General features: G+C 39.3%; 1 protein-coding gene across 1 annotated transcript in view; it reads right to left on the bottom strand.

Moving 5' to 3' along the window:
• SPG11 (SPG11 vesicle trafficking associated, spatacsin) overlaps positions 1-14,259 on the bottom strand; it is a 62,226-nt gene that overhangs the window by 21,414 nt on the left and 26,553 nt on the right. Inside the window, exons 18-24 of the mRNA XM_050967374.1 lie at positions 13,600-13,745; positions 10,593-10,754; positions 7,779-7,845; positions 6,298-6,463; positions 3,549-3,754; positions 2,656-2,764; positions 1,922-2,081 (exon numbers count right to left, since the gene is read on the bottom strand). Of these exons, the coding sequence (XP_050823331.1) occupies positions 1,922-2,081; positions 2,656-2,764; positions 3,549-3,754; positions 6,298-6,463; positions 7,779-7,845; positions 10,593-10,754; positions 13,600-13,745 (1,016 nt within the window). The remainder of the gene's footprint in view (positions 1-1,921; positions 2,082-2,655; positions 2,765-3,548; positions 3,755-6,297; positions 6,464-7,778; positions 7,846-10,592; positions 10,755-13,599; positions 13,746-14,259) is intronic.

Raw genomic sequence — 14,259 nt, 5'->3', positions numbered from 1 at the left:
GGAAAGGAATTTTTCAGTGAGTTGCTACCTGAGGTTTATTTGCAGGTGAATGCACACTTACTTATATTTTTCTACTCTGAAAACATTCAGGGTAGGATTTTCAAAGAAGCCTAAATTAAGCTCCCCACTGGCAACACAATTTGAGAGCCTAGCTCTCTTAGGCTTCTTTGAAAATTCCAGCCTGGAATTGTTTGTATAAGAGACAATATGCTAGTGTTTGTGAAAAGATACCTTAGGGGCCGACTGTGCCAGATATGCGTGTTCAAATCTCACCAATTTCAATGGGAGTTACCTACAGTGGTTCTTATTATACATGTGGGCTGCCAAAGATTACCACAGCAACGCTGTATAATGTACATAGTGTAACAAGACTGAAAAATTCTACAGTATGTGTCTTCTACAGACAGTAAAAATTGCAAATATATTTATGAATATTTCAGAAGTTCTGGCAATATCAATTTAACCTTCTCAGTTACTATGCTGATTATACAACAGATAGTTAAACTGGGTGTGTGAATATATTTTAATACCTTGATTTTATTTTAAACTAGTCCATAATTGAAGTGTATTTGCAGTTCACAGCTGTTTCTTAGAAGGGAGACTCTGGTCTTCTGGAGAAGCTTTTTAGCTTAATAAATACAAATTCTAAGCCTGACTTTTTTTAGGTCCCACTTAACGAGTGATCAACTACTTGTACAAGACTTTACCTAGATCAGGTGTTTTTAAAGATTATGTTGCACGGTAAAAGTGGAAGACTTATGAAACTCTCCCAAAACACATAATATGATTACAGCATAAATATCTGCACCACGACAATACCATTAATTAATCATTCTATCTGTGAAACAAAACATTTAGTTTATTAATACAAATGAGACTGCTGCAAATATTAATATATCTCCAATACAGAAATAGTAACGGAAACATTTAATTTTAAAAAATGAACTAAACCTAAAAATCCAGGACGAACATACCACAGCCATAAGTAAAACTAAAACAGATTTAAGTCCTATTTGGACAGGTATTTATGAATCCAGCTCACCGCAAAGGACACTCAAATTAAGGCACTTCTGTCTGAAAATGTTATACAGTAGAACCCCAGAGTTCCCTTGAGAATGGAGTTGGTTCGAACTCTGAAATATTCATAACACTGAACAAAACATTATGTGGTTGTTCTTCCAAAAGTTTACAACTGAATATTGACTTAATGCAGCTTTGAAACTTTACTGTGCATAAGAAAAATGCTGCTTTTAACCATCTTAATTTAAATGAAATTCATAGAAACTGTTTCTTTGCCTTGTCAAATTTTTTTTAAACTTTCCCTTTTTTTTTTAGTAGTTTACATTTAACACAGCACTGTACTGCATTTGCTTTTTGGGGGGCGGGGGGGTCTGCTGCTGCTTGATTGTGTACTTCTGATTCCAAATGAGGTGTGTGGTTGACTGGTCAGTTCATAACTCTGGTGTTCGTAACTCTGAGGTTCAGCTATACCTACTACTGATAGAAATTAACTCCTCATGTTAATATAATTAAAAGACTAGAATAAAAACTTCTATTTTACCAATTATTCATGTGTATTTGACAGTACTTTGTGTATAGTCATTACTGCTTCTGCTGTAAAGCCCGCTGCTCCTTTTTGTGTCAGCTTTTCACATAGCAATAGGAAGGACAGAAAAATATTATGCAAAAAGCAAGAAAATGTGACCGTAAAAAAAAAAAAAAAAAATGATAGGGAGATTCCTGGGCAATTTAAGAGCCTGAAACAATTTCTAACATCATTAAACTGACTAGATTTAATTTTGATGTTGTTTCTTTAAAGAGAGATGTGCTTTAAAAAAATCTTTAAAACAAAGACTACACCAATTACAATGCCTGTTGTTTAAAATGTCTCTTGTCGTTTTTAAATTAAACAGTAGCTCACCTCATCTATTTGGTAGCTGTACATCTGGGTCTGGATGAGGAACTGCAGCCAGACATTGGATCTAGCGCATTCCTTTAGGTAAGATGTACTCAGTTTGATATCATGGAGCTTACAGAACTGCATCACCAAAGACCACTGTCTTCTAGAGTCACTGGATGTTCTGTACAGAAATGAAAGAATTTTAACTAAAAAAAATGTGTACACTTTTAATTATTTAAGTAGTAATTGTCCTTTCATCTTCCTGTATTTAACAGCTACAGATGCAGGCAGGTCTTCCAATTGTAATGAATCAAGATTCCCTTCCTGAGATTTCAGTAGGGACTGGATCAGATTTGATCTTGGGAGCCTAACCCTACATTCTTTGCCCATCCACACTCCCAATTTTCACAACCATTTTGCCTTTGCGAGGAATTTCAAATCACTCTTGGCTCCTAATTCCGAAGTCCCAGTACAGCAGTAAAGGTAACACAGTCAATGTTATGAATGAGCTTCCCTTCTTTATTACGAGTGCTGATGGAGGCCTACTGCCTACGGTATTTGATATACAAAGGGGACTCATTTCTTACCTCCAGCATGTGGAAACACTTGTTGCTCATAGGTTTTGTTTATTGCACCTGCCATGCAGAGTAGCTGTCTCTATGACACATGGTAATGCCTGACCACATGGAGGGTAAAATTCAGTGCTTTATGTCAGTTGGCCAGTATAAAGAGCATTAAAAGTGTAGTTCACTCACTTCTTTATTTCTTGATGTTCGATTTTATCCCAAAAAGCTTCTTCCAAGGAGATAAGCACTTCTGCTGCTGCTGTTTTTTCACCATCCACCAATTTTGTTAGCTTTTCAACTATTTAAAAAAATTAAAAGAATATTACTGGGGCTCTGTTTTCTCATTATAGTAAGGAAATTTTTCAAAAGTGCTTAGGTAAATTTTCCTAAGTCGCTACATCACTTCTGAAAATGAGAGTTAGGCTCCTAACTTAGGCACTTTTGAAAAATTTGTCCTATATTTAAATAAACACACTTTAAAGAGTTTTATCACATAAAAACTAAACAAACCAGAAAACTAGTTAGGATTCCTAACTGGAGAAAAAAGCTACATCACATGGAACCCTAGTTAAAAATGTAATTTTCTTAATTTAAGTTCTTCCTAGAAAAATTCTCACCGTCAAGTTCAAATATCTAATTCCTACGTAGTTTACAGAATGAACGCAGCAGGGGAGGAAGAATTTGGCATTTTTCTTCTAATCATCTTGTTATGTTACAATATTAAACAAAAACTGACTACCATTTTTGGAAGAGCGATTACTCTATACCTTTGGGTAGCAGATTGACACCAAAGTGTTGCATATGAGTCATGCAGACTGTTCCAGTTCCAGCCGCCCCTTTGGCACACAGACCCTTTACTATTTTATCAGTCAGCTGAGTCTGGATTAACCATGGGATTACCCCTCCACAGATTAGTGAAAAATGGGTATGTAAGAATGGCAAAGCTCTTAACCCCTTAAAGGAAGGGTGCTCCTCCTACACTTCTTGGACATTATTCAGGCTGGGCACATAACTGCCTTCATCCTCCGATAGCTGTTTTATACTGCTCAATAATTATAAAATATGCAAAAAGTATACTCTACCCAAGGAGTCTCTTATTAAATTGTGTTGAGAATCTTCATTTCTAGACTTGAAGTTCCAAATTATATTTGCAACTTTAATATCAACCCGAAGTTTAAGGCTGTCAAGACCAAGTAACTCTAGAAAACAAATACATGCTGCTCCTATTGAAGGTATATAAAAGAAAGAAAGAGCTAGAGCGTAGGCTTCATTCCCTGCTTGCTGAATCCTAAAACAAAGGAAATGTTAAAGTCAATTCAATAGAAATTATGACTGAAATTTCAAAACACAATAATTCACAATATAAACTAATACCTACAATTGCTGAAAAATACAATCAACTGAATTTGGAATAAGTTTAATTGTGCTGGAAATACGGTAACTGCCTAGAGCAAATGTGGACCTCAATATAGGAAAGAGAATAAAGCATCCCACATGAAAAATGTTAAATGGACATACCTTAAAATTGGGCCAGAATTTACAATTTGTTTCAATAAGTTTTTATAAAACCTTGAAGCCAAAGAAAATGATTCCATAATTTAGAAAAATGATTCTGATATGCAGGCAACGTTATTAGTGACACTGTAACCAAGGCATGCTCAGAATGGCACCTGAATACTCCCACTGAATATTTAGAATGTACTTTATTTCAAATACTGAGTGATAAAAGTTTCATTTGTTACCTACAGAGTGTGGGGGGGTAGACAGATAAGGGGATGAGATTTTTCTTTTAGTCCTGGTCATTACTATGGTAATATATATGCACATATATACATACAGAAACTCACATATGTACTTATATATTACCATAGTAATTAGCATAATAATATAGGGTACTTAGAGGTATAGAACTATAAGAAAAATCTCATCCTCTATTTAAAGACTCCACATTAATGCCTCTTTGGCTTTGCCCAGGTGAAATGTAACAACATAATTACTTTGATGTTATAATCTGGCAAATGGAGTGACTGCAATACTTTCCAATAGTGAACAGGGAGTCATATGCTATAGTCCAACACAGGACTGGAATTATCAAGAGCACAGAAAAATGTATGATTTAAATAGTAGCACTTTAAAGCTTTGACTCTCTAGAAGATCTTTCTAAACCAGCAGGTTGGTAGTAAAGTAGGAATTAACACTTGTCATGGGGTGAGCTTTCGTTTATTTACATAAATTAAATTTGTGCAGTTAAAGTTAGGAATGAATAGCATTACATTGCTATCAACCTCAGGCAGGGATTTCTTCTTGAAAAATGACCTGAACTCCAGCATCAAAGTACATTCTCTCTATAGACAAAAGATGCCCCTTCTTTGAACAGTCTCCCAGTAACGTTGCTCTTTCAGTTCAGGCACTAGGAGAAAACGGCTCCAGATCCTTGTACCATAAAAAGTAAGTGAATATATGAATGTTCATATATTACCAAAACCCCATCCACACTAAAAGTGACACAGTTACATTAGACACACTTCTGTCTGACTATGTTACAAGCAACACCAAAAATTACTATACCAAAGAGATCAGAGAAGAAATAATAATCTATTTCCCCAAGTGTTTAGTCTGTACAGTTGGCAGCAATTCCCTTATAGACATTTTCACTGCTTCCCTCATATAGCCAGTGAAGTTACCTTTTTGCTTATGTTTCACACAGCAACAAAAGATGGAGACACAAAGGCAGGTGTAGTAAGTGTAACTACTTTTAACTTTTTGAAGTTTATTAGATTTCAGATTGATGGTGTCATTTTTACACTAATTAATACAAATAAAATGCCACAGATACTGAAGATGAAAATAAGCAACCTTTCCTATTGTTTTTGTTAATGTACTTTAAGACTGACTTCTTATTTGTGTGTCAGATTCTGGAATTGCATTTTATATTTAGCTAAATAACTTCTATAAATTAAAAGTGAGATTAAATTCACACTTGATTTATGTTTCCTTTAGTTTAAATAGGGAAATGGAAATTAATACAGTTAGTGAAGGAACAGATAAGGAAAGAAAAAAAACAACAGGCATTTCCCCTTTATCTAATGTTAACTTTCAAGTCTAGGCCCAATCCTGCAATCATTAACATGGTAAACAGACTTGGCATGTGTATGAAGAAACTAGATGCCCTTCGTTTTCAAGAGCAGACTTTATATATTAATCACACACCCAACAACCTATTAACCAAAGGCAATCCTTTCTATATTCCGCCCCTTGTATACGAACTCATACAAACACTCAATATCCCAATTCACTTACATAAAGTAATTTTCAAAAATCAACTTCCTTGGGACTAAAACTCCATCATCCAACCACTTAATCTATACTTTTCATTTTCACTACTCTTTACTTTTTTTGTTTTTAAAATGATTTTTGTAGTGAACATCTATATGTGATATACGATAAATGACATTTCAAGATAGAAAGCTGCAAGTATTTCTAGCAGGACAGTCCTGCTTCTCATTTTAATTTTTTCCTAGCATGCCTCTATACCAGTGGTCTCCAAACAAGGGTGCGTGCATCTCAGGCAGTGCACAAGAGGATCCTTTGGGGTGCACGGCAGTTCGGGCGTTGGTTTTTTTTTGCGCTTCGACAGTTCGGGTGGGAGTCCGAGCAGCTTTTTTTTTTTTTTTTTTTGCTTGGGGCAGCAAAAATGGTAGAGCCGGCTCTGCAGCGCGGCAGAGGGTGCATGCTCAAAATTTTTTTACTGATAGGGGTGCGCAATCAAAAAAGTTTGGAGACCACTGCTCTATACAGTCACATGGTAACTATTACTTATTAAATACTCACAGCTGCTTTGGGGATTTGCTCTTTGCTAATTGCTGGACCAAAAAGGTACCAAAAGCAAATGATGGGCGTCCATGGTGCAAGTAGTAGGAAAAATCCAGTCGTTCCATTATGGCATATTTGTTTACCAAATCAGGGGACGAGAAATGAGGGAGGTCACTTGAGATGTCTGGAAAGAATGTCACAGTGTTTCTTAATTGCATAAATGTCTGATTTAAAAATTGTGAGATATCTTTCTGCTACTCAACAACTTCTATGGAAGAGGAAACCAAATACCACACTAGCTCTGCTTTAAATGATTAAACTTCCCAGTACCACTCAAATTCTAATTCTGGTTCCAGTACAGCTGGAATGCTGACATTGACTTTTATTTAAATCGTCATGGGCAGGTCACTTAAGTAAACTGAGATAAGGGAGAGGGAGGGAACATGTTACTTATCTAATTCACAGTAGATTTGTAAAGATTATTGTTTTATAAAACATTTCTTGTAGAAAAAGCTCCACTAATATTCAGATATTCCCCATTCGATCTTGCAGAAACTAAGTGCTGTAGCCAAACCCAATAACACCATTGTAAACAATCATTTTAAAACAAAACCTTTAGAAAAATATAAGAAATCTTTTTATAAAGGAATATCTATTGAAAAGAGTAATTTATTGAGCAGAGAAAGGAATATGTTAACTTGAAATGGCATGATATGAGATGCTGTGGGTAAATGTTGTCAACCAAAATTGTTAAGTGTTGTTATAGGGGTATGTCACTGAAGACCGAAAGAGCACAGGTCACTGGTGCACAGAGACACAAAGTCTCAGATTCTTGGATGGAAGCTTCATCCCAGCTGTATGTTCAGAACTTCAGGGGTTTTAAATGTGATGGGTCATCATTTGGCTCCTGAGCAGAGAGGAGGAACAGGATCACCAGGGGGTTGGGTAGCTAGACTGTGTTCTGGGAGGGAAGCACTGCCGGGCTCTTCTAAATCTAGGCATTCCCTCTGGGAATAAGAAATAGAAGGTCAATGGTGCTGGAACTAGGGGTACTGGGGAGCTGCAGCACCCCCTGACTTGAAGTGGTTTCCATCATATCACAGGGTTTACAGTTTGGTTCAATGACTCTCAGTACCGCCACTATACAAATTGTTCCAGCAGTCCTGCAGAAATTGCTGAAAGCTATTGTTATGATTATGTTATATTTACTCTGGTCAAAAAAGTTTAGTGGTTTTTCAAACCCAGGGTCAGAGGTGTAGTCAATTGGTGGGTTCTGAAGAGCTCCGGAAGACCTTCAAAATAGAATTAGGGAAAGCAGCCAGGATATTCAAAGGCAAGTGTCCCGAGAGGAAAGTTAGAGGGATGTCCTAGCACCTCAGAGATCCGGGGTTGAACAAGGTGCGTACCCAGCAAGGGGAAAATTGTAACATCCACTGAAAAGTACTTCATTCACAGTTTGCAGCCTAAACACAAATATTTTACATTTTAAAATCAATTACCTGCTATGGCAAGAGTATTTGACGACTGCCAGCCAAATAATTTAGTGGGATCAAAAGGCGCTAATGACTGAAAAATTAAAAACAAAATATATTCAGAGAAACTGTTCAAAGCACTATGATTTTAAAGCCAAGTAGAACAAAACCCCATAAGGTATCTATAGCAGTTGATATTGAAGTGCTTGCTCATGCTGCAGTAACAAATATCTTGGGCAACTCTTCCTGAGAAACAAATATTTTCAACTCATATGTGACCTGATTGTGACTGCAACTTTAAGCACATACTTAAGTGGGAAAGCACGTGCATAAGTGCTTTGCTGAACGGTAGCCTTAATGCGCCTAATGCTTTTCTAGTAGTTACTAGTCCAGTAGACTATTCCCAGCTATTAGGGGGTCATCTCACCACCCACCTATCTTACACCAAGGAGATCTACCAACAAGGAGCTTTCATATGACTGACTGTATGCGGTCCCTCCATTTTCACCCATCCTTTCATTCCAGGTCTCACTCTCCTTCCTCCCCCACTTAATTTAAAAAATAACTCTCATTTTCAAGTATCAGAGGGGCAGCTGTGTTAGTCAGGATCTGTAAAAGCAGCAAAGAATCCTGTGGTACCTTATAGACTAACAGACGTATTGGAGCATGAGGTTTCGTGGGTGAACACCCACTTCATGCATCCAACGAAGTGGGTTATCACCCACGAAAGCTCATGGTCCAATACGTCTGTTAGTCTATAAGGTGCCACAGGACTCTCATTTTCAGTGACAGCTGATAACCTGCCTATTGAAACCACTAATAACATAATCCTAGAACCACCAGCTCTCATTGGAGCTTGGAGTTGCAGCATATGTGAAAAATCAGGCTGCTTATTTAGGTGCCTAAATATAGATTTAGGTGCTTAACTTCAGGCCCCCACTGTCTAAAATCTTGGCCTAAACCTTAGTGTCAGTCCCAGCCCCAAGATTTGCACGGAGTAAAATATAACAGTATATTATTCTACGTTCATTTGTGAAATCAAGTCAGCCTAGGAGACACTGAAGAGTAGTCAAGACTTTTTCCATAAATGATTGGGTTTGAGCCTTTACAAACAACATTTTAAAAGTATCTATAAAGTTATAACAGGGATGCTTTAATATAAGTTTCATAATCTTTGTTCTGATGAAGTGTATGCTCCACGCTGGCAGCGAAAGGGATAACAGGAGCTTGAGGGTTCAATGAGCCCACTTAGTGGCATAAGAACCAATCCATTATCAGATGCAATTAAGGAGGAACTAGGTGTTGTTCACGCAGGGAGCAGCTCAGAGCAGTGAGAGGAAGCTGGGAGACAGGAAGTAGGGGGAGAGTAGGCCTTGAGATCCTCCTGAGGAGGGAACACTGGCAAAGGGCTAAGAGAGACACTGGGAACCCACAGAGGAGGAGCAAACTCCAGTAGTAAGCCTTGACAAAAGGGCAGATGCCAGGGAGTCAGGTTTACAGAGGAAAGAGAGAGAGAGAGAGAGACAAACACACACACACACCCCTCGCCTTGTGAGAGACAGACAGGAGCTGGGTCTTCAGGGTAAAAGCCCTAGGAGACATCACTCTGTCAGGGCCAGCTCCAGGGTTTTTGCCGCCCCAAGCAAAAGGAGGGGAAGAGGAGGGAGGGAGGAAAGAGCCGCGTCAACAGCAGCTCCACCGCACCACTTTCTTCTTCAGCAGGAGGGACCCAGTACCGAATTGCCACTGAAGAGCCCAACGTGATGCTCTGCTTGCTGGGCTGGTGCCTGGAGACGGCCCTGCACTCAGTACAAGAGCCAGAAAGGGCTCTGCAGAGTTTGGGAAGGGGCGAATAATCTGTGGAGGAGTGATCTCAGGAAGGGGCTGAGGAAAAGGGCCTAGAGCAGTGGACCCCAACGTGGTGTCCATGGGCACCATGGCGCCCGCCAGGGCATTTATGCGCGCCCACCTAGTGCCCTGCAGGGGAGAGAAGCTGCGGCACCACATCTCCTGGGGACAGAGAACTCTGGGGCTGCAGGCTGCTGGTGCCAGTGTTCTCTGTCCTCCCGTTTTCTCTCTGGCTTCTCTCTGCACTGCCCAGAACTGGCGCCAAAAAAACCCAAAAACCAAAACCAAAAACCCCAAACCACTCCGACTCTGCAGAATGGACAGAATGCTGCCCCATAGCATGTGCTGCCCTAGGCACGTGCTTGCTCCACTGGTGCCTGGAGCTGGCCCTGTACGTGAGTAATTGTTGGCGCCCGCCACACTCTTCTGAAAACATGAATGTGCTTGCTACTGGCCACAAAAAGGTTGGGGACCACTGGCCTAGAGACAGGCTCAGTAGTTCAGGGAGCCACCATAGAGTATGAGGAAGCAAATGTTAGCTAAGCCTGGAATCTAGAGAAAAGGGAAGGCCTGGGTTACTTTACCAACCATTGAAAAATGTGATGAAAGCCTCTGAAGATAAAAAGCGTTAAGGGCCACTGAGCCCAGAGCTGGGCTGAAGACCTGGTGTACAGACACCGGACTACTGTTTTGTGGGACTCCTGTTACCCAGATGCGATGGGACTGGACCTGTCTGGAGGGACGAGTTACAAGAAGAAGCAGACCACTGAAAGAATGGAGCACCCATCAGCAGGGGGCATGAGAGGAGAAGCACCTGCTACGCCACGCCTAGTCATGAGGGGATGGACCAGCCAGCAAGTCACTCCTTCACACTTGTAATAAATTGAGCTGGGAACACATACTTTCAAACTGTCCGTAGCTCAAAACGGAACTTCTCTGAAATTCTTATGTTCACTTTGCTATGCAGCTTAATTTACACTGCATTATATATACCTGCATAAGATGGTAGAGTGAGATATCAGGTGGCAAAATTCCGTGTGAAGTGTTCTGTGGAAAGAGAGCAGCTTTGAGTTTGGGGTAAGGAGTCAATGCCATTTTTAACAGCTGTGGATCCACCTTCTTCAGAGGCTTTTCAGTATCTTCATTCTGAAGAACCTAGATTGAGAGGAAATAAGAAGAGAACATTTCACTAACAAAAAAAAGTTACTGTACATGGGCACAATCCTGCATTCTCTGCACACCTGAAACTGAAGATCCCAAACAACCGCCCTCCCTCAAATCAATAGAAATATATTGGGTGTTCAAGAAATGCAAGACAGGGCACTAGATGCTGAATTTATTGGAAAACTTTCATGATTTACAGTCCACAAAAATATCCAAGGATATCCCTGAGAATTATTCTAAGAACACCACTTTCAGCAATTACTGCACTATTATACACAGACAAACAACTAAACTGTTTGTATTAAATGAAGTCACATCTGAAACATGAAGCGGTATATTTAATAAAAAGATATTAAACATGCTTATATTTTAAGTCTTTACAAAACAATAAACCAATAAACACAGCATTTTCTGTTACGTGCTGTCATGGTATAATTCCTCACTCTGAACCTTAGCGTCCAAAAGATGGGGTACCAGCATGAATTCCTCTAAGCTCAATTACCAGCTTTGTACTTGTAGCGCTGCCACCAACCAGGAATTTCAGTGCCTGGTACACTCTGGTCCCTCCAAAACCTTGCCCGGGGACCCCCAAGACCCAGACCCTCTGGATCTTAACACAAGGAAAGTAAACCCTTTCCCTCACCGTTGCCTCTCCCAGGCTTCCCCTCCCTGAGTTACCCTGGAAGATCACTGTGATTCAAACTCCTTGAATCTTAAAACTGAGAGGAAAATGCACCTTCCCTCCCTCCTTCTCTCTCCCCCTCCCAGACTCTCCCTGAGAGAGACAGTAATCCTAACACAGAGAGAAAATTAATCTCTCTCTCCCCCTTTCCTCCTTTCTCCCCACCAATTCCCTGGTGGATCCAGACCCAGTCCCTTGGGGTCTCACCAGAATGAAAAAACAATTAGGTTCTTAAACAAGAAAAGCTTTTAATTAAAGAAAGAGAAAACAGTAAAAATTATCTTTGTAAATTTAAGATGGAATATGTACAGGGTCTTTCAGCTATAGACACTGGGAATACCCTCCCAGCCTAAGTATACAAGTACAAATTAAAATCCTTTCAGCAAAATACAAATTTGAACTCCTCCCAGTCAAATACACATTTGCAAATAAAGAAAACAAACATAACCTAACTCGCCTTATCTACCTAGTACTCACGATTCTGAACTTATAAGAGCCTGTATCGGAGAGAAACCTGGTTGCACGTCTGGTCCCTCTGAGCCCCCAGAGAGAACCACCACCAAACACTAACAGCACACACAAAAACTTCCCTCCCTCAAGATTTGAAAGTATCCTGTCCCCTGATTGATCCTCTGGTCAGGTGACAGCCTGGCTCACTGATCTTGTTAACCCTTTACAGGCAAAAGAGATATGAAGTACTTCTGTTCTATTAACTCTTAACTATCAGTTTATGACACGTGCCATGATTCACAACTTGACAAACAACTGAAAAGCAGAAGCGGAATCCCACCTATTCAGAGCAAAATAGCACACCAGCTAAGTCCCACCGTTTAATCAGAGCACAGACTTTGTGGTACAAAATTAGAGTATACACTTCATCAGACTAAGTGAAACAAAGGGCACATACTTTGACATGTACAACAAACTTTTCTATGATATCAAGTATAAGTGTGGAAAATAAATCTGTCAATATCTATTAACTACAGCTACTTTTAAAAAAGTATAGGGAAAAAAATTAGAAACACATTCAACCATCCTAAGAGCCAATCCTAAAGGCTTCTGTACGTCATTGTTATCTACACCTAAAACATGACCTCTTAAAAAAAGGTATTATACTCATCAGTAGCATTATTTTGCAACTTAGAGTAACCTTTAATCAATTTTTCATTATTTAGTGAAACATACTACTCCAAAGGAATACTCTCATCTCTGTGAAAGGAAGTTATGTGATTGCATTTGTGTATTTCTTTGGATTGAGTTGAGACAACATCCCATTTTGTTTTCATAATCTATGTAAAAAGAGACCAGGATTATCACATCCGTGTCACTCTGAAGCCTAAATGTCTGAGTCAGTGTGATATAACAGAAGCAATAACAAGCATAGTTGAAACCTTTCTGTTCAGAATATCACCAGGTTCAATCATCACTTGGATTTGTGGTCTGTTACTGTCCAAATTAAGTTCTCGTTTTGACTTTACAAATTACACCTGCACATTATTCAGATACAGTAAGACAGGTATCTATGCCATACCAGAAGTCCTAGACCATTGTGATATCAGAGATAACTCAACCAATTACCTTACTCTACATCTAATTTGCATGAAACAATTTCATTGGTTGTGAGGGAGACAGAACAGAAAGTGGATTACCCAGCCCGACTGTGTGCGCAACTGCCACCTACACAAATCAGCAGAGATCTAGCACAACAATACAACACAGCAGGATATGCAAGAACGCCAGACATAGCCCCTTACCACAGCATATATCCCTGATTTGCCACCCACACAACTGTCCCAGCACAATTCAACCCACACACAAATCAACAACTGCTCACACAACACAGCCAGCACACACAATAACCCAAATCATCACTCTGAAGCCTATGGAAATGAAGCAATGGGGTGAAGCAATGGAAACAACTACAAGCATGGCTGAGAGCTCTTTGTTTAGAACGTTACCTGTTCAATCATCACTGGGATTTGCAGTCTGTCACCAGCCCCAACTTTAAAGTTCTCAGCCCTTTTTTTTTTTTTTTTTTTGAAACACATGTGACTTTACGAATTATACCCCCGTGACAGCACGGGCTTTCAGCTCCTAGCTATAGGAGTAAGTTTCCAGAAATAGCTGACATATAATTTGTTATATATTAAGTACCTGATCTATACCGCCAGGTGCACACATTATGGTTGCAAGTGCTAAAAGTGTATGTCCTTCCAACAGCATGCTGCTCACGCTAGCTTGATTACTAGGAATCAAGATCTGAGCATTTGCAAGACTAGCTTGAAACATCATCTTTGGATCTGGAAAAAAGAGAAAAGTGAGATATTTCTTCTCTGAAAAAACAATCAGATTATTAAATTATTAATAATTTTAAAATTGATTCAGGATTAAGAAAAAGTACTTTATTAAACTCATGCAGATGGCACACTATATAGATGGGCAGACAGGATCCTAAAACCCCTCTAATGTATTGACAATGTTCCTATTGAGCTTAAATAGGAATTCAGCCTATAGAAAGAGGATGGGAATCAGGTCCCATATTTTTACAATGCATTACAGAGCAATTCTTTCCCCTATAGTGTACATATTTTCTGAAATAATAAATGCAAGCTTCATTCAAGAGTTATTTATTTGTTAAGCAATGATGATATGTTTGGCCCTGTCAAAGATGAATGGGATTTCCCAAGTATCTAAATGACTTAAGAGCACAAGTCCCTTTGACGTTCAGGGACATTGATTAAAAACCATCCTTGCAAGGGGACCATATAATCTAAGACACTGATAAGCCAGCACATGCCAGAAGACCCAGAGGAA

Source organism: Gopherus flavomarginatus, chromosome 9 (genome assembly GCF_025201925.1).
Source record: "Gopherus flavomarginatus isolate rGopFla2 chromosome 9, rGopFla2.mat.asm, whole genome shotgun sequence".
NCBI classification, from domain to species: domain Eukaryota; kingdom Metazoa; phylum Chordata; order Testudines; family Testudinidae; genus Gopherus; species Gopherus flavomarginatus.
This window is presented reverse-complemented; position numbering and strand designations above follow the sequence as displayed.